Raw genomic sequence first — 25,539 nt, forward strand, 5'->3', positions numbered from 1 at the left:
ACCACATGATGAGACCATTGAAAAATAGAATATAGTTCAGGAGCACAGATCTGGCAATTCTTTTTTTTTTTTCTTTTTCAGACAGGGTCTTGCTGTGTTGCCCAGGCTGGAGTGCAGTGGCTCAATCTCAGCTCACTGTAACTTACACCTCCCAGGCTCAAGCAATCCTTCCACCTCAGCCTCCTGAGCAGCTGGGACTACAGGTGCGTGCCACCACACCTGGCTAATTTTTTGTATTTTTTGTAGAGACAGAGTTTTGCCATGCTGCTCAGGCCAGTCTCAAACTCCTGGGATCAAGCAACCCACCTGCCTCGGCCTCCTAAACTGCTGGGATTACAGGCATGAGCCACCTCTCTTCCTATTTCTAATAGTCTTATAGTACTTGTAACCATATTATTGTAACCAAGTCCAAAAAATAGTGAAACTAACAATGCTATCAGTATCTAACTAATGTCCCAGGGATAATTATGAAAAAGTCAAAACCTTAATTTTTAATAACATGGGTAGATGGACAGCCTAGCATAGTGTCTAAAAGCCAGGGCTGTGAAATCAGACTCCCTGAGTTCAAATTTTGGCTTTGCTATGCAATGGCTGAGTGACCTCTGTAAAACCTCTATTTCCTCATCTGTAAAATGACATAATAATGGTCCTTACATAATAGGTTATTGTAAAGATTAAATGGCATGTTCCAGATAAAGCATTCTTGATAGATTTCAATAAATGTTAGCAATTCAAAATTAATAATATCCAGAAGGGTTTCAGGAGATAAAAATGTATCCGGGTTCTTGTTTACCTGCCTTTGCAACTGTACATAAATACTTCCGGGAGGGCTGGTACTCACTCTGGTCATTACTCCCGTTCTAGCTTCAGAATCTGTCCCAAGATATGACCCCATCTCCTAGGGCTGGTTGAAGACCATTTAGAAGGGGATAGTCTCTGAGCAATGGTTCAGAAAACCAGGTCATCCAGGAAATCCCTGTTGAGAAGCTCCAAAGACCCAGCTGGACATCATTCCCTGTCACACTTGCCTTTACAAATGTATGGTTCGTTGTCAGGCAGCTGGTGAGCACCAGAGGCAGTGGTCTCCGGTCTGGGCACTGGGACAGGGGGCCTGCTGGCCAGGTCCATGGAAAAGGCATCATCATCATCTACCATGTGATAAACATCTTCTTCCTGACCAAGATGGCACTGATCTCTCTCCAGATTGGTCATTCCCATGCTGTTGCCTAGAAACGCAGAGAAAGGTGACTGAAAGCAGTGGCCAAACAAACTGGTTGATTGCCAGTCATAAAAGCAGAGTGAGGGACCCTACCTTGTTTCCTCAGTGCTGCCCCCTAGCAAAGAACTTTCCCCAATATCACTTCCTGTATCATCTGCTCAGAACACCACACAAAGCAATTGAGAAAACACTCATGTTACCTTCATTGACACCCAGTGATGCAGTGAAAGGACAGGAGCACAAGGATTTATCATCTCTGTTTTACTGCTGGGATTCAGTTATTCATCCTATTAGAACTAGGAAAAGTCCTAGATAGGACTAACTGTCAAAGCCCTAGTTAGGAAAGGTGGGGCATTCACTGCCAACTGTCCAATGAAAGTGGTACTTCTTAAAAGGGCTTAAAAACAGACTGCCCAGGACTCCCCTCTCAGGAAAACTTTTTGTTCCAGAGTTGGGGTCAGCACACATTTTTTTAAAGATCCAAATAGTAAATATTTCAAAGTTTGCAGGCCATAAAGTCTGTTGCAGGGACTCAACTGCTCTTGTGACATGAAAGCAGCCATATACAATACTAAATAAATGGTCGTGTTGTGTTCCAATAAAACTTTATTTACAAGACAGGCAGATGGCCAAGCTGTGGTTTGTCTACCACTGCTTTAGAGTTTTTCCTTCCTCTTCACTGTGAAAACTACTTTTGTCCCCTTCTGAGTCCCCTCCTCTTAGCACTCTGCTTTCTAAATCTACTTGATCAACAGACCGCACCATACACTGTAAACAACTGGACAGGGTTAAAGAATTACCCATGCAATTTAACATCCTCCACCTTTGAAACCTTCAGTAATAATAATAACAATAACAAATCTTCATTAACTGCTTGTTATGTGCATGGTGGTGCTCTGACACCTTAATGCATAATAACTCATTTAATTATCACAACATTTATCTCATTTTACAATAGAGGAAACTGAGTCCCAGAGGAGCTGAGTAACTTGCCTGAGGTTTTCCAGCTAACTGGATGGGAAAATTGAGAATAGATCAGAGTTCATGTTCCTAACCACTATACAACACAGCCTCAACTTAGTATCTTTGTTTATATTCGCCTCCTTCACCAGCGAGTAAAGGCTCCTTGAAGGCATTCATCATATCTTACTTTTCTTTGTATCTCCAGCCCCAACATCCAGAACAGTGCTTTGCACATAGTAAGCACTCAATACATTTTGGCCAAATAAAAACAACATATGCATTTTAAAAGAGGTCTTGCTAGAGGCAACTTGTTTACCCAAACAAGTGGCTCCACTGGTTGGAACTCCTGGCCCACCTCTAAAGGGCTGATGGGGGAGCTCATGGTAGAGGGGTCAGGGGAGGCAGAGTGCCTCTATTCACATCACATGCCATGTATGCCACAGCCCATTCCTTGAGGGGAGCAACCCTTATAAAGAACCAGACAATGTCTTGCATTTGTTTCTCTTTCACTCTTTTGGCTTCCCTGCTCATGGCTATGACTTACCTTCTAAAAACTTGCGGATCATAGAGTCCTTAGTGGCCTGAGAGAAACCATCTCTAGGGATTGGGTTAGATGTACTGGCCTGAAGCATTTCAACATCTAGACGGAAAAGGAGACTAAGATTTATATATTGTTCTCCTCCACAGGCAAGGAGGTTTTTACAGATGGAACTATGAGGTTTGGCAACTCTCTTAAGAGATTCAAGCATTCATCAATCTATCCATCCCTCCATCCATCTACCTACTCAAGAAGGACACCCAGTAAGTGTGGGGCATGAAAGAGAGCAACGTGCACAACCCTCAGGCTCTTCCTTGCACCACAGGTCTCAAAGGGTAAAGATATGCTCATTTGCATTTGAAAGAATAGGTTCAATTTTGAAATACTACATCGTCGCATTGTTTATTACAGAAAAAATGGAAGCAGGAATAACAGGGAATAAATTGTGTTTATGATTTCATAAATATGCAGTAAACACATAAATGTGCTGGGAATGATAAATAATGAATTTTTGGAAGTGGTTACTCTATGGAGAGGGAGAGAGGATCACTGGATTCGGAGGGGGTTGACAGAGGACCATAACTGGAATCATATTATTTAATTAAAAAAAAATCTGAGACAAAAAAAGGAATAAAAAGGAAATACATATTCTTGAAGATTCTGATGAAACTGAAGATTCAGAATCTTCAAAAAATACAATATTTTAGATAATTGATATGCTACCCAAAGGGGGCAAAATAAGATTCTATTTTTGTACTTGCTTATATATATAAAAAAGAAACTCTGGGCCAGGCGTGGTGGCTCACACTTTTAATCCCAACACTTTGGAAGACCAAGACAGAAGGATCACTTGAGCCTAGGCGTTCGAGTCCAACCTACACAACACAGTGAGACCCCATCGCTACAGAAAAAGAAAAAGAAAAAAATTAGCAAGGTATAGTGGCACCTGCCTGTGCTCCCAGCCACTTGGGATGCAGAACCGGGAGGATTACTTAAGCCGAGGAGGTCAAGGCAGCAGTGAACTGTGATCATGCCACTGCACTCCAGCCTAGGCAACAGAGCAACACCCTGTCTCAGTAACAACAACAACAACAACAACAACAAAACAAAAAAAAAAAGAAGAAGAAGAAGAAAGAAAAAAAGAAAAGAAAAGAAAAGAAACCCTGGAAGGAGATATAAGACATTAATATCAGTGGTTTTCTAGGAACTGAGAAGATGGGGATAAATAATACAGAAAGATATTCCACTGTTCATCTTCTTATATTTTAGCTTTTCAGCCTATTCGAAAAAATAAAGAAATGCAGTATTCTGATATGTTTGTATTACCTTATTAACCAAAAAACACACAAACAAAAAACAACCTCCTTATTTCTACTTCTTCAGTTTATGTCTCCTGGCATAGTAGACGCATGACATAGATATAATGTACCTTGATATCTTCCAGTTCAGGGCACTACAATTCCAAATGAGGAACCAGTAAATGAATCCCACCCGCCTGCTCTTGTCACCACTGAATTCCATAACAGACTAGAAAGATTAGGGTAATTGTACTAATCCTGAAGCATACCTAGAGATGCATTCATTATTTTAAACACGTTCTGATAAGAACTCACACCTAATTCATTCTTTAAAAATTCAAGACCAGAAATATTCTACTTACATGAGACTTTCAGTTTAATCTGCTTAATTGTGTTTCATGGAACATTTTCCTCATGGAGTTAGAAAATGGAGGCTGGGCACAGGATGTCACACCTGTAATGCCAGCACTTTGGAAGGCTGAGGTGGGAAGGTGGCTGAGCCCAGGAGTTCAAGACCAGCCTGGGCAACAGAGTGAGACCCTGTCTCTCCAAAAAAAAGAAAAAGAAAGCCGGGCTTGGTGGCTCACACCTGTAATCCCTGCACTTTGGGAGGCCGAGGCAGGCAGATCACAAGGTCAGGAGATCGAGACCATCCTGATTAACACGGTGAAACCCCGTCTCTACTAAAAATACAAAAAATTAGCCGGGCGTGGTGGCAGGCGCCTGTAGTCCCAGTTACTCAGGAGGCTGAGGCAGGAGAATGGTGTGAACCCAGGAGGCGGAGCTCGCAGTGAGCCAAGATCGCGCTACTGCACTCCAACCTGGGCGACAGAGTGAGACTCCGTCTCAAAAAAAAAAAAAAAAAATTGGCTGGGCATGGTGGTGCAGACCTATAGTCCCATCTATTCAGGAGGCTCAGGTGGGAGAATTGCTTGAGCCCAAGAGATCTGGCTGCAGTGAGCTAGGATCATGCCACTGCACTGCAGCTTGGGTGACACAGTGAAACCCTGTCTCAAAATAATAAAAAGAAAAGAAAAGAAAAATGGGAAGGAACACATATTCTACAGGTGTGTGCCCTGCTAAGAGCAGGACCCTCCTCTACCTGACTAAGACTCTGTATTGCCTTCCTTCTTCTCAATTCTTACCCCAATCTCCACTCCCACCTGCCTGACCCTGACCCCAGTTAATTTTTGAAACTCCAGTTTGAAACTCATCATTAAGCCAACAATGAAGCACCAAGGAACTTACCCCCAAGGGAAGACATGCTTGGGTCAGACACCCGTAAAGATAAGGGGAGGGAGAAACTCCACAGACCTGTGATCCAGCTTTATACTGCCCAATGCTGAACCCTCTAGAAAACCATACCTGTCTCAGGCCCCAGCATCTCCAGGAACCTTCTCCAGTGTATAGCAACCTCAGGACCATTTTAATCACTAATCACCAAATCTCCCAGGCTGATAATATCAGAGCGCAAACCTCACACACACAATCTGTCAACCCTGTTGACAGAGTGGTAAAAGCCTCATGCAATGGTCCAGCTATTTTCACTAACAACGTTCAATTTGAGAGAGTTGATTTGCATATCAGAGACGTAGGTGCGAAACTGAAGGAGCTATAAAGAGAATTTAGGGAAATAAAATGTGGAAGAAAATAGTAGAAGCAAGAGCAGTCCTGGCTGGTCCTGGCATGCTCATATATACGGATGCAGGCTTCCACTCTGGGTACTATAACCCCTTTCCTAATGTGCTCATTTTGGGAGAAGTTAAAAAAGAACTTAAAAAGAGAAAAGAACAAGCCAAGTGTGGTGGCTCATGCCTGTAATCCCAGCAATTTGGGAGGCCAAGGCAGGTGGATTGCTTGAGGTCAGGAGTTCGAGACCAGCCTGGCCAACATGGCGAAATCCCATCTCTACTAAAATATAAAAATTAGCTGGGCGTGGTGGCGCATGCCTGTACTCCCAGCTACTCAGGAGGCTGAGGCAGGAGAATAGCTTGAACCCGGGAGGCAGAGGTTGCAGTGAGCCAGGATTACACTACTACACTCCAGCCTGGGTGACAGAGCAAGACTCCATCTCAAAAAGCAAACAAACAAACAAACAAACAAAAAAAGAAAAGAACAGAAAAAAATGTGCACCCGTAATGAGACTTAAGAATATCATGACTCCTTCCACCAAGAAGGACATCATTTCTATAGCATTCTTGCCAAAAATTCATAACCTCAGCCCAATTATAGAAAACATCAGACAAATTCAAACTGAAGGGCATTATACAAAATAACTGATCAGTGCTCTTCAAAAGTATCGAGACAAGGAAAGACTAAGGAACTGTTGCAAGCTGAAGGAGACTAAGAAGAAATAACTAAATGCATTATAAGATCCTAGAAAGGATCCCGGAACAGAAAAAGAGTATCAGTGGCACAACTAGAGAAATGTGAACAAGGTCTATAATTTTGTTAGAAGTATTGTGCCAATGTAATTTCCTGGCTTTGGTAATTGTACTATGGTTATGTAAGATGTTAGTATTAAGGGAGCCTGAGTGAAAGGTATGCAAGAACTCTGATGTTTTTGCAACTTTTCTCGCTAAAAGTAGTTCAAAATAATTTTTTTTTACAAAAAGGAGAGGAGGGACCACTATAGCAAAACTAAATAATCATAGCTCCTGGGAATGACCCCATGATCGTCCTTCCTGTCTGCTTACACTATCAAGCTAAGTACCTTCCAATGACACTGCGGAGCACATGTGTGTGGATGCAATGATCGAGGTGGTGCGAAATGAATCACTTGTGAAAAACAAATATTTTTACTTTATAGTCACACCTTAACTGGTGGTTAAGAGCATGATTTTGGAAGCAACAATGTAGGTGGTTAAATGTCAGCTCTGTGACTTGGTAGAGTTCTTTGGCCTCCTTGAGCCTCCCTGAGAGTGTCTCACAGGATGATGAGAAGCATGGGCATTAGGATCGAAATGCATAGGTTCCAATTGTGTTTTTCCCACTTCTGGCTGTATTGACTACACACCCAGCGGTCCAACATCAACCAGTCTTTTTAGGTTCAATCAAACATTCAGACTCACAAGATGACCCTGGGACATGTTTGGCACCAGTTCACTCAGAAAGATACAGGACACAAGCCAGCAGGGCAGTGACAAGAGCTGGTCTTCCTTTGAGCCAGTCCTTGCACCTGACCAGCAGCTCAGATGCAAAGAGACAAGATCCATAGCAGGCCGCGCTGGTGAAAAACCTCATATTCTACAAGAGCAATTTCTCATAGCAACTCCAGAGGCATAGCTTCCAGGGTCTGCATGAGAGATATGCCAGAGTCAATGTCCTCAGGAAAGCCCAAAGAACGGTGTCCCTTTGAAGTATTTCTAGTTCCTGTACAGATCCTCCCAGTTCCAGATGCAATTTACCAATCAGGAGCCATTTTTATTGTAGGCAATGTTGCCTGGAAACATAGTTGACATTGGCTCTTATCAGGTTACCGGGGTAACAAAGCTAGGAAGTCAACTGAAGGTCAAAATCTTATGCAGAAAGGGAAATGATAGCTATTATATTTTCTCTTTGCCCATAATTATCTTGGGCCAAGTTTCAAAAATCCTCTCAGCTTCTTTCTCTTCTTGTCTGTAAAATGGTGATAATAATAGTATGTATCTCACAGGTTTGTCGTGAGTATTAAATTAGGAGCTTGCCAACTGCTTAGCACAGTATCTAGCACACAGGAAGTGCTAAAGGAATGCTAGCTACTATTATTATTATTACTATTATTTTTATTATTAAATTCTATACCCAGGCTAATGTCCTAAACGGAGAAAATTCAAAAAATAGGATTCAATTTACACTTCTTTCAACAGGACCTTTATTTGTTTGAACCCAAGTTTTCTGTCTTCAAAGTAATGAATGCTTACGAGTTCACTGTAATATTTGAATTTCCACACATATTCTCAAATACTTCATTATTATATTTAGCCTAGTAAAAACTATGCCTACTCAATATATTTATATTTGAATATACCTAAAGCACGGGAGGAATCTTCAGACAACAAACATCAATTCTTTACAATAGAGTTATTTATGGAAATCTGACTCACAGACAAGGCTGGCCAGGTGCATTTTTTTAATCATGGCTTCTGGACATTAAGTACTGGCTTGACAGAGCCAGCAGGCTTCTTCCCTCCTTGGTGAAGGGTCTGCCACTGCGGTCCAGACCAGACTTGGAGCTCCCATGCCCATTTGCCTTACACTTCCCTGACACTTCCCTGACACCGATCACACTCTTTATTAGCGGCCCAGCAGTGAACACCAAGGGGCAATTCCTGCAGCTCTTTCACCCCTGCTGGCACCACTCCATGCCACCAAGACCATAGGGAGAGGCCAACCTTCAGGACAAAGCCTAAAGCCAGAGGATCCAAGGCATGGCTGGAAGAACATGATGGGGGCAAAGGTGCAGGGAGGAGAGAGAGGGTGGTCTGCAGACACAGGGAAGACCTGAAGTCAGGAGTAAAGGCACTGACGAGGGCTAGAGTCAACTGAACAGACTGCATGCAGGGGACAAACTTAAGTCAGAGAAAGGCAGCAGCTGAAACCAGGGAATTAATAGAGACCCAGGTGCTAGCCACTGAGCAACCAGTGCAGGTCGGCATCATGATCAGAAGCACGGACTTTGATATCTTGGAGACCTGGGTTCAAGCCCTGGTTCTGACTCTTCCTAGCTCTGTGTCCTTGGGCAGTCACCTGACATCGCTAAGTTTCTATATCTCCATCTGTAAAGTGAGGATAAGTAACAGTACCTACCTCATATGATGATCATTCGGGTCAAAGGAGACAATGCTTATAAAATGCTTACTAATAGTGCCTGGCACTAAATTTTCATTGTTACCATTATTATTATATTGAGGCATCTTAATTGGCGTATCAGTTTTCTATGGCTGCTATGACAAATTACCATTTAAAACAACATAAATTTGTTATCTTATAGTTCTGTGGCTCAGAAGTCTGAAATAGGTCTCACTGGGTCAAAGTCAAGGTTTTGTCAGGGCTGCATTCCTTTCTGGAAGCTATAGAGGAGGATCTGTCTCCTTGTCCTTTCCCAACTCTAGAGGCCACCTGCATTCCTTAGCACTAGGCCGTCTTCTGCCATCTTCAAGCCCAGCAATGTTGGGCAGAAAACTTAGCTGAACTGAGTCCTCTCCTTGATGCCCTCTGTCTGGTCTGTTTTCTGACACCCTCTTCCACTTTTAAGGACGTTTTTGATTATATTGGGCTCACCAAGGTGATCCAGGATATTCTCCATATCTTGAAGTCAGTTGATTAGCAACCTTGATGCTGTCTGCAATCTTAATTCTCCTTTGCCATGTAACTTAGCATATTTACAGATTCAGGGGAATTATTCTGCCTCTCAAGATAGGCCCAAGTATCAGGCATAGTCATTCTGCCATGAATTTCCTTCCCATACTGCGTCAGTGAAGGGAAGAGAGGACAGGAATTAGGGCACACTCAAGTGAATCCATCATGTTTACACACAAACTAGGCAGCCTTGCTATGAAGTAGACATTATTCAGTCTCTAGATGTGCACTGCCTTAAATGAAGTTACCTAAAAATGGTTTTTCCATTTATATTATAAAGAAAATGATATACATATATTTTTTGAGATGGAGTCTTGCCCTGTCAGCCAGGCTGGAGGGCAGCGATGCGATCTCGGCTCACTGCAAGCTCCGCCTCTCGGGTTCATGCCATTCTCCTGCCTCAGCTTCCTGAGTAGCTGGGACAACAGGCACCCACCACCACGCCTGGCTAATTTTTTGTATTTCTAGATTAGAGACGGGGGTTCACCGTGTTAGCCAGGATGGTCTCGATCTCCTGACGTCGTGATCCGCCCGCCTCGGCCTCCCAAAGTGCTGGGATTACAGGTGTGAGCCACCGTGTCTGGACAAGAAAATGATTTTTTAAAATCTTTAGTTGAACATAAATATCTTTGTAGACCAGAAACAGCAGTTACCATACATGGGCCTCCATGTCCCTATTCCATTTGCATGGCAAACATCACTAACCAATCATAACATTCTTTCTGTCCTTCTCAACACAGCACCCAGGCACTCAATATTGCCCAACTGGGGCCAGTATTTATTAAAGGTGTGGTAGCTCATGCCTGTAATCCCAGCATTTTGGGAGGCCTAGACGGGAGGATCACCTGAGGTCAGGAGTTCAAGACTAGCCTGGCCAACATGGCAAAACCCTGTCTCTACTAAAAATACAAAAATTAGGGGGTGTGGTGGCGGGTACTTGTGATCCCAGCTACTTGGGAGGCTGAGGCAGGAGAATTGCTTGAACCCAGAAGATGGAGGTTGCAGTGAGCCGAGACTGTACCACAACACTCCAGCCTGGGCAACAGAGTGAGACTCCATCTCAAAAAAAAAAAAAGGAAAAAGAAAAAGAAAAAAAAAAAAAACTAGGCTGGGCACAGTGGCTCATACCTGTAATCCCAGCACTTTGGGAGGCCGATGGGGGTGGATCGCAAGGTCAGCAGTTTGAGACCAACCTGGCCAACATGGTAAAACCCCATCTCTACTAAAAATACACACACACAAAAAGAGTTACCCAGGCGTGGTGGTGTGCACCTGTAATCTCAGCTATCGAGAGGCTGAGGCAGGAAAACTGCTTGAACCCAGGAGGCGGAGGTTGCAGTGAGCCAAGATTGCACCACTGCACTCCAGTCTGGGTGACAGAGCAAGACTCCATAAAATTTAAAAAAATAAAATAAATTATAAAAGAAAACAATACTGGCCAACTGGCATTGGCATGTGAAATTATTTTTAAAATGCTCTTTTCCACACCTAATTAGGCACTAAGTCCTGACAGTAGCAGATATTACCTTTGTAATACCACATTTTTAAAAAGGTACCTGGTTATCTGGGGTTAATGAGTGATAAAACCCTCTCAGGCTCTAAATATGACAACTCCACATATACACACAACCTGGACATACAGTGAACTACACAGAATATTCTGTAAGTGAAGGGAGTCTGTTTCTAGACAAAGAGCATTTTGGGAGGGAAATCAGAACAAATCCCTGCATTCCTGGATGTTCAGGGTTTGTACTTCAGATCCTAAGCACTTATACTTCATGACTTGCAAATTAAAAATAAACCAAAATGCACTGAAACCTACTGGTCTGAGGAAAAAGTGCAAAGTTCTTTTATTTCAGCAAAGAAAAACAACAACAATGGCAAGGAGACTTTGGGGCCACAGCCTCCTACTGGAAAAGCCAGCTATAGAGTCACACTGCACTGTATTTAAGGAGTCAGTCAGAAAGAACCCACTCCTGGAATGCAAGAAGCTTGAACAGATGAGAGAACACCCAAGCAGGCACTTAATTAAAGAATGAATCAAGGGCAATAGTGAATTCTCAAAGACACCCATATGATACTCCTCGTGGGACACAGACCACTTAGCTGCAGTGGAAACTCCATCCAGATTATATGCTGTTAATTTAACAGAAAGCCAAGTGAGTATATAATACAGTGAAATGTCAGCTACTGAAAGACTATTCTTCTAGAAGGCTTTCAAACCCTGAAAGGAGACCAGAAGAATTTTTTTTCCCCAGCAAGAATCTTTTGTGGCTAAAAAGAGAGCCTTAGAGCAAGCAGCATTATAGTCAAACATTTGAAGATAACCTGGAACCTAATGGGTCAGTTTGCCCCCAGGTAGAATGGTTTGACTGACCATGCCAATAAAAAAGTCCAGCTTTTCTGTACGCTAAAGAAGTAATGGGATGGAAGAAAGAGGGAGAGGGAGAGATGGGAGAGATATGCAATCTCACACACACACACACACACACACTCTCTGTGATAGTTAATTTATTTTTTGAGACAAGGTCCCACTCTGTCACCCAGGCTAGAGTGCAGTGGCACAATCATGGCCCACTGCAGCCTCAATTTCCCAGGTGATCCTCCCACCTGAGCCTCCTAACTACAGGCACGCACCACCATGTCTGGCTAATTTTTTAAAAAAAAATTTTTTTTAAATGGGTTTTCGCCATATTGCCCAGGCTGATCTTGAACTCCTATACTCAAGCTATCTGCCCACTTTGGCCTCCTCAAGTGCTGAGATTACAGGCATGAGCCACCATGCCTGGCCTGTGATGGTCAATTTTAGGTGTCAACTTGACTGTATTAGGGAATACCTAGCGTGAGGGTGTTTCCAGAAGAGAAGCATGTGAGTAGAAAAGATCCACCCTCAATGTAGGCGGGCATCATCTCATCAGCTCAGGGCCCTAATGGAGCAAAAACAGACAAAAGGTGAACTGGTGTCTCCCCAGGGGCTGGCATACACTGCCATACACTCTTCTTCTCTGGGTTGGACATCAGAACTCCAGGCTCTCCACCCTTTGGACTATAGGACATACACTAGCTGCTCTCCCCTCGGGTTCTCAGGCTTTCGAGCTGAGACTGAGAGTTACACAATCAGCTTCCTGGTTCTGAGGCCTTTGGGCTACGTACTTTGGACTTCTGAGTTGATGCTGGAACGAGTTAAGACTTTTGGGGCAATTGGAAATGAATGAATGTATTTTTTATGTGAGAAGGACAGGAATTTTGGAGGCTAGGAGCAGAGTGCTGATTTGAATGTGTGCCCCAAAATTTCATGTGTTGCAAACTTAATCCCTCCATCCTCATGAATAGATTAATGTTGCTATCATGAGAGTGGGTTTATTATCACAGGAGTAGCTTTGTTATGAAAGCAAGACCCCTCTGGCTCTCCTATTCTTGTCCTTTTGCCATGTGAATACTTTCCACAATGTTATGACGCACAAGATGCCAGAACCATGCTCTTGGACTTTCCAGCCTCCAGAATCGTGAGCTAAATAAACTTATTTTCTTTACAAATTACCCAGTTCATGGTGTTCTGTTATAGCAACAGAAAACAGACTAAGACACACACACACACGTGCACACACACACACGAGAATAGCAGTGTAAAGTTACAGGGCTAATGAGTGATGGTTGACATTGGCAATGAAGAAAGGACTGAGGATAAATAGTTTAGGAGAAGCTGCAAACAAGTTCTGTGGTTTTCTTATGCAGACAAATGCCTCAATACAGTACCCCCGGCAAGCACAAAGACCCTCTGCCATGCAGGAGTGAGTCTATGGGATGCATTTGTGGTGCTGTGCAGTGAGTCCCATGTGGTAGCCCACCTGAACACAGCCCCACCTGCATTCTCAAAGCAGTGTCCTTTTCCTCCACAGCACTGTCACAGTTTGTGGTTATATATTCAGTTATGTGGTGTTTTTGTTTAACATCCAGCTCTCTCACTAGAATGTAAGCTTTGAAAGGCAAGTTTCATGCCAGCTTGTTTAATGACTCATCATCACCTAGCACAGCGTGATTTAAACACGAGAGGTTTCATAAATATTTGTTGAATGGATGAATGAACAAACTAATAAAGGAAAAACAAACGAACACATGAATATGAAGGCATCTGGGCTTTGTGAAGGAATCTGGGCATTTCCCAAGCCGAGAAAAGAGAAAGGCAATTTAGGCAGAAGGAAGAATCAAGTGCATGGGAACATGAAAGAAAAGGCAGCTTGCAGTGACCAATGGAGTTACTGCCACCCTGAGATGTCCCACACTCGGGGACACCTAACAGATGTCTCAGTACCACCTATCAGGCGGGTGAGGTCTTTGCACTGGAATACCGACACACTATTCCACCCACAAAGTCGAGAATTACATCTTATTTTCTGGTAGCTCAAATTCAAGAAATCATTGAACACCTATTGTGTACGGCACTGGGATGGGCACTGTGGATGATACAAAGCTGTAAGACATGCTTCCTATCGAGGCCAGGAGAGGGTGACCAGAGAAGCCTGTATATAACTAGAACCCCAGGGGATGTGTGTGCAGTGTCCCAAGGAAAGCGTGACCTGCAAGCTGTGCAGGTTCAGAGGGGAGCAAGGTTGCTGCTGGCGATGGGGATTTTATCTTTTTAAAACATTCAATCCAGCATGCTTTCACTAAGTCCCTATGTCCCCAACATAGTTCGTGTATTTATGGAGGAGCAAAAAGCAACAAGAAGTCAGGAGGTACACTGAGCTCATCTCCCTGCTCCCCAGTGGGTTCTGTCCTTGCAGGTGAGAATTCATGCTGTGCACCCAGGCTCACAGGTCTTGAGGCATCTCTTGGCTCTACTCGCCAGAATCCTCCCAAAAGGGATGGCAGGAGGATGACAGAGCCTCAGCAGTCACAGGGAGGGAGGCTCCTGAGAGAAAAGGATGCAGATAGGAAAGACAGTATGTCTCATAAGCAAACCAGTAATGTAGTCATTTTGCATACAAATCATCCTTCAGTTGGTTTCAGACCTACAAGGCTGGGCTGTGAGGTTCTTTACAGTCCCCAAGTGTGCCCCCAGCTCAGACAGAACCCAGCTTGCAGAGAGGGGCTGTAATCAGAGAGATCAGGTAAAGAAAACACTGCAGGAAATGATCTGTTACAAAGATGCCAGTTACCAAGGAGGTTGCTAAGGGAAGCTGGCAAGTTAGCTAGAGCTAAGTCAGCTCTCCACTACATAAACACTTGAGCTACAGAACCATGAGGTAGGGATCAGGGGTTCAGAAGAAAAGTTCAGTGCAGGGGTAACATGGAGCAGAACAGTCCTCTGGGATTGATTAGTGAGTCTGCAGTTTCTAACGGCAAGATGATAACACCTTTTTCCTTTCGTTCCTTTCGCTTTGTGGAAGAAAAATGAGGCTCTCAGGTATTGAAGCAAAGCTACAACCCACAAAGCAGATTACCTTGGAAACAGACTGGACAAGGGCCTCCCAGAACTGGCTCCCAAGGCCATTCTACCCAGAGCCTCAGAGAGGTGACCAGTCACTGGGCAAGCTTTCAACACAAAATTAATCACCTAGGTCCAGGGACCACCAGGACTTACCATATCATTCTCCAAGGTAAGGGCAGGGGACAAAGAACTAAGACAGAAAAAGATGAGGAGATAGTGAAAACACCCACGGACATTTGCCTGGAGTTTTATTTAATGTTTGTATAAGCTTGTCCTCAATAAAGACATTTTATCTCTTACATAATAAGGTGTGGAAGTTGATGCTTTAAATATGTGGGGTCTTTTTTTTTTTTTTTTTTTTTTGAGACAGGATCCCATTTTGTTAGCAGGCTGGAATGCAGTGGCGCAGTCATGGCTCACTGCAGCCTTGAATGCCCAGGCTCAAGCAATTCTCCCACCAGAGCCTCCTGAGTAGCTGGGACCACAGGCATGTGCCACCACGCCCAGCTAATTTTTAAAAATTTTTTTGCAGAAACGAGGTCTTACTATGCTGCCCAGGCTGGTCTCAAATTCTTGGGTTCAAGCAATCCTCCCGCCTCAGCCTCCCAAAATGCTGGGATTACAGGTATGAGCCACCATGCCCGACTGATCTGTGGGGCCTTGATCAAAAAATTCTCAAGAGAATTGGGAGCAAAGTTGAAGGTTTGATAACAAAGACACGTAGTTACCACCTGGTGGCAGCATATCTAAACTAAAGACTTGTGAGTGTGACGTGTGTGCGTGTGTGTGTGTGTACACCCACGTAAGCAAGTTCAGGGGAAGGAGAGATTGGAGCAGAATTGTACGATCTCATGGTCAGAACCCAACACCTCTCTCCAACCCCATTTCAGTTAACACTGGGAGCTTCCCCTATAACCTTCCAACTCAGGTGGTTGCCTTGGATTCTCTTTGGAGAAGCAACCTCATTACCACCCCTTTCCCAAACTCAAGTCAGAAAGATTTGTCCCAACAACAGTTAGGTGATCTCCAAAGCAGTGGTCTGAAACCGGCCTAAAGCCTGCCACCCTATAATGTTTGTCCTGTGAGCGAATCAATGAGTGAGCGAGTGAGTGAATGAACACAGCCTAATTTCCTTAATATGGTTATTTTCAGCCTCTAGGGTTACCACAGTCAATGGTGGGGCACTGATAAATGTGGCAATCTAGACATTTAGAAATAGCCCCTGTATAAGTGTCTATCTCAGGGCTGACAAATGCAGACCCTAGAAGGGCAGGCCAGGAGAGCCCTATATTCCAGTGAGACAGCAGACAGATTTGCCTCCTGGGAATTCGAAGACACAGATTCCTGATCCAGTCCTCCCTTGATGGGACTTAGGTAAGTTACTAAATCTTGGAGCCTTAGTTTTCTTTCCTGTGAAACAGAGATCATCCTATGCACTAAACCCTAGGGTGGTCAGGTGAGATCACGGAGACACAGGCAGTCCGTGGACTCTGAAAGGGCTGCCAGGTGTTCCAAGTTATTACTCTGCTGGGGGGTGCTGCAAATACACATTTTAGATTTAGCGGTTTGTCCTTTATCCTACTTCTTTATGAATTAAGCTACCTTGTCACCTACTGAGCCACCCTTAGGAAAATGAATTATTCCTCCCCAAGTCCAAGTTGCTGCTGCTTCTGAGCCAGGAGGTAAGCGATCATTCTCAAGGTTAAACTTGACAGCCACAGGGACAGAAACACAAAACAAACCATGTCTAGAGTCAGAAAATTCAGAGTTCATATAATCGGGGAAATGAAAAATGTGGGCCGGGCACGGTGGCTCACGCCTGTAATCCCAGCAGAGTAATAACTTGGAACACCTGGCAGCACTTGGAATAACTTGGAACACTTTGGTTTGGGAGGCCAAAGCAGACAGATTGCTTGAGCTCACAAGTTCAAGACCAGCCTGGGTAACATCACAAAATCCCATCTATATGAAAAATACAAAAAATTAACTGGGCATGGTGGTTCATGCCTGTAGTCCCAGTAACTCGGGAGGCTTAGGTGGGAGGACGGCTTGAGCCGGGAGGCAGTGGTTACAGGGAGCTGGGATTGCTGGCATTGTGCCACTGCACTCTAGCCTGAGCAATAGAGCCAGAACTTGTCTCAAAAAAAAAAAAAAAAAAAGGGCAGGCAGGCAGGAAGGAAGGAAAAAGAAAAATGCGGTGAGTTTCCTTTTCCTATGCAAAAAGCAGCCAAATGTGACAGCCTGCCTCCCCCACTGGTAGCCTCCTTCCAGCTCCACGGCACCCAGAAGCCCCCTGGCCCGGGTGACTTTACAAGTTGCCAGTTGGCTACAAACCAGGCTAGCTCCACAGCACACTGCTGCCTTGGGAAGCCCTGGTAAACCTCACCGATCCTGCTGTGAGGGGCCCAGCAGACCAGGAATAATGGGAGAGACACCTTTGGCATTCCCTGCAGGTTTCCAGTGCTGTGGTGGGAGCACGGCATGTGTTAGAATATCCAGGGGGACAACAAGTGTAAGGCTCTGTCAACACTAAACTGCCAATAAAGTAGGGCTTTCTTTAATTGTCCAGTAGTTTCATAGCAAAGACACAGGGCAGAAAGGATGATGCAGTCTCCAGATTCAAGTGGCTACTGGTGGTTCTCCAAGTGTTCTTTTGTGAGTGAGTCCCTATTCCACAATGGAAAGGATTGGTCCTACCCACTTCCCTGCCTGTATCTCCAACAACCAGAAGAGATCAGTAACTGAAATGTGCTAGATGCTCCAGAAATGCTTATTGAGTATATGGATAGGATGATGGGCAAGGCTAGGGGGCGCCAGAGGCTGCTTTGTTATCCAATATCTGGAGTTGCAGATAGGGGAAGAAAGGCTATAGAGGCTAGATGGTTTTTCCAAAAGGAACCACGACTAAAATGCGTGGTGTTGGATAACAATTTCTGCCACAGTATACAGAATATGGTCCTAATGACAGAGAAATCTGGATTCAAATCTGGGCTCTATCACTGATTGGCTGTGACACTTTGGGAATGTTCAGTCCCTCTGTGCCTCTGTTTCCCCATTTGTAAAGTGCAGGTAAGAAAAGCATCCTAGTGGGGTAGCTTTCGGACTTCAGTGAGATCAAGGGTGTGGAGGGTAGTGATGGTGCTTTCTCTCCCCACATCCATGTCAAGGCACAGCTCATTTGGGAAGAGCTTCCACCAGCACTTCCAAGCCTCCCAGTTAGGTGCTGGAGGGAGCTTTTACTGCTCTTTCCCCTAAAGGAGCACCCAGTCTAACTGACAAACACCTAAACAACCACTGGACCACATCTTGCAGGTTCTGGGATCGGTGTCAAAGGCTTGCTGGCATCAGAGACTGCCTCTGGCCCTCTGATCAACCTATGCCTTCTCTCCAAGGCACCCTGTTGGCGCCTGCTCTTCCATGAGTTCACGGATGGGAAAGTCAGGCCCGCCTCCCTGTGGGCCCAGGGCCCTACTGTCTTCTTTTCAGGCTGAAGGCTTGTAATACTCAATCTAGCCCATTCCAGAAACTTCCCCATCCATAATGTTGATACCTTGGTGGATACTTCTCTTTCTTGAATCTATTAATGAAACCCATAGGGAAGGAGGGTTAAGTCTCCAGTGGTGCCTCCGCATGCTTAGCATTTGATAGCGAATGATGGTAACACATGAATAAGCCTCTTAGAGGGCCTGCTGTGTGGGTCTCCTGCTTCAACTCCAGTATGTGCGTGGAGATCACATCCACTGTTACCTAGATCAGTGGTTCTCAAGGGTGGTGGCACTGCCCCCCTGGGGCATTTGGAAAAATCTATGAGGGTGTTTTGGGTGGTCACCAAGGAGATGGCATTTAGTAAAAGGGGGAAGGACCCTAGACATCCTGCCATGTGTGGGACAGCCCTGCCCATTGAAGAGGTGTTTCACGTCCCTCGTGACTTTCAAATATTCCTCTAGACATACATTTAAGTTTTAAAAAGCACTTATGATACATATTTATACCTTTATGTATATTTCTGCACATCTGTGTATCTGTACATGTATGTGTATATTTTTAAATTTAATGTCAGCAGATACAAGCAAAAATATAAACAAATATACCTATAATTTTATTACTAATTATTACTAATGCCATATTGACTGGGAGTCACAAGTCACATAACTTCTCTCAACTCAGTTATACGTTCCTATTTTGTTTTGAGTTTAGGTGCTGGAGGGGAACTTTTACTGCTCATTCACTTTTGTCAAAATGTATTACTTTGCATTGGAAAAAACAAGATAATAAAATATGGGCAAAGTTTGTAAACAGTTTACAAGAAAAATCATGATCCTGAAGAATATTTTGAAAATAAGTTTACTATATATTAATGCAATAAGATCATATTACCCCTCGCCCTCAAAAAATCTGCTTATTATTTTCTGAGCCTAGAACCTAAACTGTTTCACATATAAACACATCTTATTTTTGCACTTAATTTGTTAGAAATTCAATTTCTATGAAAATGGAAAGGAAATCATAGAGTTGTTCATCATCTAGGAAAATCCGGATGCCAGTGCCAACATTGTTCCCATCATTTGAGCCACCAAGACTGCAGACGTGTATCAGTCAATGTTTGAAGCCATAATGTTCACAGTGATTCTGAGTGTGTCTGCATCTGACTATTTTGTCATGACTTCTGGTGCAGGCATGTTTGAGCATGTCCTCTTCTTTAATTTCTCTTTCCTATTTCAATTAGGGCAGTATATTTGATTTCTGAGAATTTTATATGTAGGTAGGTTATATAATATATAAACCTCATGTCAGAGTAGGAAAGGGGGTATTACAACATGTTTGTTATAAAAAGGACCCATGGAGACTGAGGGCTGAGAGCCACCAATTTGGCCTCTCAGATCATGAGGCAATGACTTCATCAATTCTGACTTCCAGATATTTGCTTAAACTCTCCCAGCAGTCACAACAGAGGAAGTTTGGAGAAGAATTCTGCTTGTCACAGCCATGACTCCAGCCCTAGCTTTGTGTAAAACAGGACCTTCATCTCTCTGGGGTGAAGTGAGGGTAAGTAGGGACTGCCCCACGCTGTCGTCAACTGGAATGAGAAAAGCTGTTTCTCAGCAGAAAGGTGGAAGCAGAACTGGGTCGTGCTACTTACAGAGGTCTTCAGTGGCAGCTGGGACGAAGGCAGCCATGGACTCATAGAGATCCTCGTCACAGCCGGGGTTGAGCGAGCATTTCATGAGCAGGTCTGTGGAAAGGTGGGCCATGGACTCGTACACAGCGTCAGCCTCCTCCCCTTGCATCAGTTCCTCTTTAATGTGACTCTTGAGCATGTCCACCGTTTCCTGAAAGAGAAGACGAGACCCACGGCGCACTGAGGCCGCCTGGCTTTCTGGGTGGAACTTGGCCCCCAAAGGCACTTGTGGCCAGCAAAGTAAAGGTTCCCATGAGTCAGGATTGCAATTGGTTGTGTGTATTTGTATTTTCCCGCCTGACTGAATGCTCCTTGAGGCCAGGCTTCCCACCTTTTTTTAGTTTCTTTTATGTTTTTGTTTTAATCTTCGTATCTTCCTACAACACTAAGCACAGAGTTAGGCACTCAGGAGATACTCACTAAATGTCCACTGACCAGAGGATACAAATTAAAAATTACTTTCCCATGGCCAGGTGTGGTGGCTCACACCTGTAATCCCAGGACTTTGGGAGGCCAAGGTGAGTGGATCACCTGAGGTCAGGAGTTCAAGACCAGCCTGGCCAAAATGGCAAAACCTCATCTCTACTAAAAATACAAAAATTAGCCGGGCATGGTAGAGCACGCTTGGAATCCCAGCTACTCAGGAGGCCAAGGCATGAGAATTGCTTGAATCCAGGAGGGGGAGGTTGCAGTGTGCCAAGATCGCACCAGTGCACTCCAGCCTGGGCAACAGAGCAAGACTCTGTCTAAAAAATAATAATAATTTAAAAAAAACTTTCCCATGAGCACCTTTTAAATGTCAGGTGCGATGCTAGGTATTTGTCTATACCCTATCTCCTGTAATCCATTCCACTACTGCTAGAGAAAGGTATAATATTCCCTAGTTTACAGACCAGAAAAGCAAAGCTCACAAAAATCTAGTATCTTACTCAAGGGCTTGCAATCCGATCTTTGATCTTTCTTCCACACCCTAGTGGTTCCTCCAAAGGGAAAAAATGACACAAGAAGGTGTGACCTTTCCTGACTAGCCACGCAGAAATTCAAATGAGCTGAACAGGAATGCAGCTAAGGTGTTCTCGCACTGTGTGCAGTCAGAGCTCACTCCGCAGCTTGGCACACTAGCCCCTGTTCCTTTCGCAGGCTCCTCCAAACTGTCAGGAACCCTGACCGTTTCCAGGGGTTCGGGCCTCAATTTTATATCCTGTGTGCCCAAAAGGAGAGATGATCTTGGAGAAAGTGTCCTGACATCAGAAAGGTTCTCCCCCACCTCCCACTGCCATCCTGCTTCCATGTGATTGTGAAGCCAGAGAGGTGACTTCCCTGAAACCTCTGCACAACTTTTCCTGGTAAGAAACTTTGGTGTTTCACAATCTTTATTTCAGCATCAACCCACAAAAATCCTCATTTTCACCACCACTACCCTAAGATAACTAATATTTGATTGACACTTCGTTAGTTTCCTCACGAGACCCAATAAGCCAGATGACAGCTGTGAAATGTTGGAGATTCAAGATCTGGCCTTTGGTTTTGATGTGGTGACAAAAGGAAATGGGACAGTTCTAAGAGGCCATAAGCAACACAAAGGGACAGTCTTTTGATCAGAATGCTGAAGCTGCATTGGTTGAAGGTGACCATAGGAAGAAAGCAAAGACACTATGACCTAGATTAACTTCAGCACCAACTGAAAGTGCATCTTTCAACATGCCAGTTAAATACAACAGGATAACAAGCCCTGGCTTTAGTATCAAACTAGGTGCAAATCCTATCTCTGCCCTGAATAGTTTGTGGCCCTAAGCACAATGACTTTGCCTTTCTAAGCCGTTTTCCTCTTTTGTAAAGTATTGGCTCTCAATACTGTCAACTTCAAAGGATTGTGGTGGGGATTAAATGAGATAATACATTTTCAAATCAAATACATTCAATAAATACTAGTTACTAATATGAACACAGTAGGTTATTAATAAAAACTATTGGCATGGAAATGAAATGCTACATTTGGTACATTTGTGACTTTAAGGAAAAAACTGAGTAAATACACCCAGAGTGAGAGCACCTTTTAGCCTTATTTGTGTCAGTGATGCCCAAAAAAAGGACTCACACCATTTTATTCAAAACACTTATACACCTGTAAACACTGGGAAGTCCCCTCTGTGTGCCTCCGTGAATCACTGTCTTGTAGATTTTCCAACACAGAGCAGAGAGTTAAGTTTCTGGGGAGATGTCAGGCTCCCTCCTGTCTGGAGGTCGACAGCAAGACTGGGCTGTGTTTATTGCTCCCTGTGAGGTCACAGCCCCATGCGAGAGGCTGAGCTATTCTCAGGTACCCTCTGGGAGTCTGTGAAGAAGGAGGAAAACCACAAAGGACTGGGATCAGGAAGAGCAGCTGCTTCCAAGGCATCAGAGGCCATACTGGGGCATGGAATAAGAGGTAGACATGCAGTGCGATCAGCCTCAAAGAAGGACCCAGAAGTCAGTGTTCGAGGAGGAGCTGAGGGCCCCAAACCAGATGATCAGATAAACTGGGTGTGCCTGCCTGTCTTAAGATGGGATCCAGGCAGAGGGTTAGAAAGAGAAAGCGAGGCTGTCAGCAGGAGGTGGGCCTCAGAGTTGCTGCCCTGATGCCTTCCAGGTGCATAGCTTTATTGTGGTCTCTGCTAAAGAAGAAACCAAGCCTAATACAGTTCACCGGGCCCTGAATGTGGGTGAGGCAGCTGGGAGCATCCCACCAAGGTGCCCTGGAGGCAGGTGGGGAGGTGGGGGGAGGTATCAGCCTCTACTTTCAGCAGATTCACTCTATAAAGGTTTCTGTAAATTCTTTGAGGGTGAACCTCAGTGCTTAATACAAAATGATTCCATTTTACCTTCAAAAGAACTCTATGACTCGAACTATGATTATCTTCCTTCTGCATATTAGGAAACTGAGAGAGGATACGTGACTTACCCAACATCACAAGGCTAACAAGGGTTGGTACAGGAATTTGGACCCAGGTCCATGTGACTCTAGACCTCATTTCTTAAGCCCACACATACTACCCACAGCCAGAAGAGGCACATGAGGACATGCTAGAGATAAAATCTATTCGTATTTTGGGTGAAAGGGCAGCCATCCTATCACAGCGTGCATTTCCAATCCTGGGCCCCTCCTGCCTTGACCTTACCACATACTCGTCGATGAACTGCCGCAGGTCCCTGAAGCCATGTTTCTCGGCGATGGTGTTGGGGTAGTGGCCATGCTTGTTGGCCACGCTGTATGCCTGCAGGGCTCCTGGGCAGGTGAGCAACAAGGCAGTGAGGTTCTTCAGTCCATACTTCGCAGCAAAATGCAACAGGGTGGGCAGCTCTTCATCCCTCTGATCTGAAAATTATCAAGGAAAACTTAATTGACAGATAAAAATAAAAGCACAGGGTGCCCTTGTTCATGGAGATGAAGCTGCCAAGACTAGCATGGCAACAGTAGGCACTCAGCCATTACTTATTGATTTTCTGACCTAACACCTAACAGCTTCCTTCAGGACACCACTGAAGATCATGTCCTCAGATGCAGAGGAAATACTTTTTTTTTTTTTTTTTTGAGATGGAGTCTCGCTCTGTCACCCAGGCTGGAGTGCAGTGGCATGATCTTGGCTCACTGCAACCTCTGCCTCCCAAGTTCAAGTGATTCTCTCACTTCAGCCTCTCAAGTAGCTGGGATTACAGATGTGCATCACACCCAGTTAATTTTTGTATTTTGAGTAGAGATGGAGTTTCACCACGTTGTCCAGGCTGGTCTCATACTCCTGACCTCAAGTGATCCACCTGCTTCAGCCTCCCAACGTGCTGGGATTACAGGCACGAGCCACCACACCCGGCCATAACATTTTAATTAATTAGCAAATCTAATAATGAATACCCTACCATCTTCTCTAACAGGACTGGAAAATCCTGACAAAAAGTACCAATGCAAAATGTGCTGGGTTTTTTTAAAGGCTTAGCTAGCAGCCACAAAGTACAATAGGAATCATGTTTTGAACTTCTCTGCAAAGTTCAGAGCATGTATTTTTTAAAGCTGTTGTTTTGTGCTGATTAAAAGAAAGAAGTTCATCCTCTTAGCCCTTATTCCTAATTTCATGATAAGTACACCAAGTAATCCTGGGTATGTTCCTTAGACTTTCCGCAGCCTTTAGTTCTCAACCAGAAAATACTTCCAGACTATCTCAAAAGGACCTGGGAGGATTCGTTTAAGATAGTATTCAGCAGGGTTCTTATTTAGGAGAGATTTTGAATGTTGGTCTTAATGCACACAAGCCCCGCCAGAACATCAGTTCACTCCCTAATTGGTGGAAAGCAAAGTACTCCAGAGAGGTGCTGGGTCCCCACGGACCCCTCCACCCACTGACATCTGAATATAGCAAGTTAAACTCAACTAAGAAAATGGACATGTTTGTGTTTGCAGAGCTGGGGACAAATCTCTTTTTTTCATAAACGTTTATTTTTAAGCCCAACAACTTTATAGATATATATTTATATACAAATGTATATTTTTTAACATGACAAACCTAGCCTTCTACTTCAAATATGATCCTTGGATTGAAGGGTCTGAAAGTATTCCCAGGATCCCAGATTGTCAGGTTATGAAATACTTCCTCCTAAGCCCCAAGCTTAATAGAGAATAGTCACATCTACAAAAGTGCTGCAAGAACATTCCATAGTAGGAAGATGGGGAGAGGCAATACGAAAGAGAATCCCCCAGGAGAAGGCCTTGAAGGTCATGTAACCTCATCCTTATGGTTCTCTTAGACTGTAGAAGGATGGACCATAGGCAGAAGGTAACCAGAGACTTGGGTCCCATTTGTGTAGTGCAACCATAGCATGAAGGAATGGTAGTGTCCACCGAAACACTACAATAGGCATCCGGTCACACCAAGCACCATCCCTGTGCAAGGGGTGTGACTCTCCCAGCTCCCAGCATGTCACACGTGCACAAGAGGCTGCTCCTCCCCCATTAAACAAGTACTTGTTTAGAGCCTACAAAGAGCCAGCTGCCCAGGAACAGTTCCAGCTCTCACTGAGCAGACAGCCTAGCAAAGAAGACAGACACAGCTGAGGAGTGCTAGGTCAATGGCAAACAACGTGCTGGTGGTTGGGGGTTGCCAAAGCAGGTGAATGGAACCTATTGGAGGTCTGGAGAAGGCCTTCTAGGGGAAGTGCTACCTAAGCTGCTACAGGGAAGTAAGAGAAGTTAGCCAGGTAAACAGCAACCAAGGCAGGGAGGAAGGACTGTCTTTCCATGAGTCTAAGTGGCAAAAGACAGGTGAAAAAAGCTCATACCTCCTGCAGATCAAAGCATAGAAAAGACAAGAGGGAGTGTGGAGAGAGATGAGCGCTTGTTTACAGGTTAAGCAGTTTGGATTTTATCTAGAAGGCAAATGGGAACCTCCCCTGACAGTACTTAGCTTATCTGTTCCTCACACTATCCCTATGAGGAATAATCATTACAAGCTCCATTAGCTTACGCCAAACCGATTTAAAATCACTCAATTCCTACTCCTCCGTAAGCCACCACATGTGTTTTGAGAAGGGGGTAAAGTATTC

The 25,539-nt window shown here is 44.3% G+C and overlaps 1 protein-coding gene across 2 annotated transcripts in view; it reads right to left on the reverse strand.

Annotated features, from left to right (window-relative positions):
- PIK3AP1 (phosphoinositide-3-kinase adaptor protein 1) overlaps positions 1 to 25,539 on the reverse strand; it is a 127,167-nt gene that overhangs the window by 32,014 nt on the left and 69,614 nt on the right. For both annotated transcript variants that reach the window (XM_025396560.1, XM_025396561.1), the window contains 4 exons: positions 23,127 to 23,323; positions 19,930 to 20,119; positions 2,727 to 2,822; positions 1,029 to 1,226 (listed from right to left, as the gene is read on the reverse strand). In XM_025396560.1, the coding sequence (XP_025252345.1) occupies positions 1,029 to 1,226; positions 2,727 to 2,822; positions 19,930 to 20,119; positions 23,127 to 23,323 (681 nt within the window). The remainder of the gene's footprint in view (positions 1 to 1,028; positions 1,227 to 2,726; positions 2,823 to 19,929; positions 20,120 to 23,126; positions 23,324 to 25,539) is intronic.

The sequence above is a fragment of the Theropithecus gelada genome, chromosome 9 (genome assembly GCF_003255815.1).
Source record: "Theropithecus gelada isolate Dixy chromosome 9, Tgel_1.0, whole genome shotgun sequence".
NCBI lineage: Eukaryota > Metazoa > Chordata > Mammalia > Primates > Cercopithecidae > Theropithecus > Theropithecus gelada.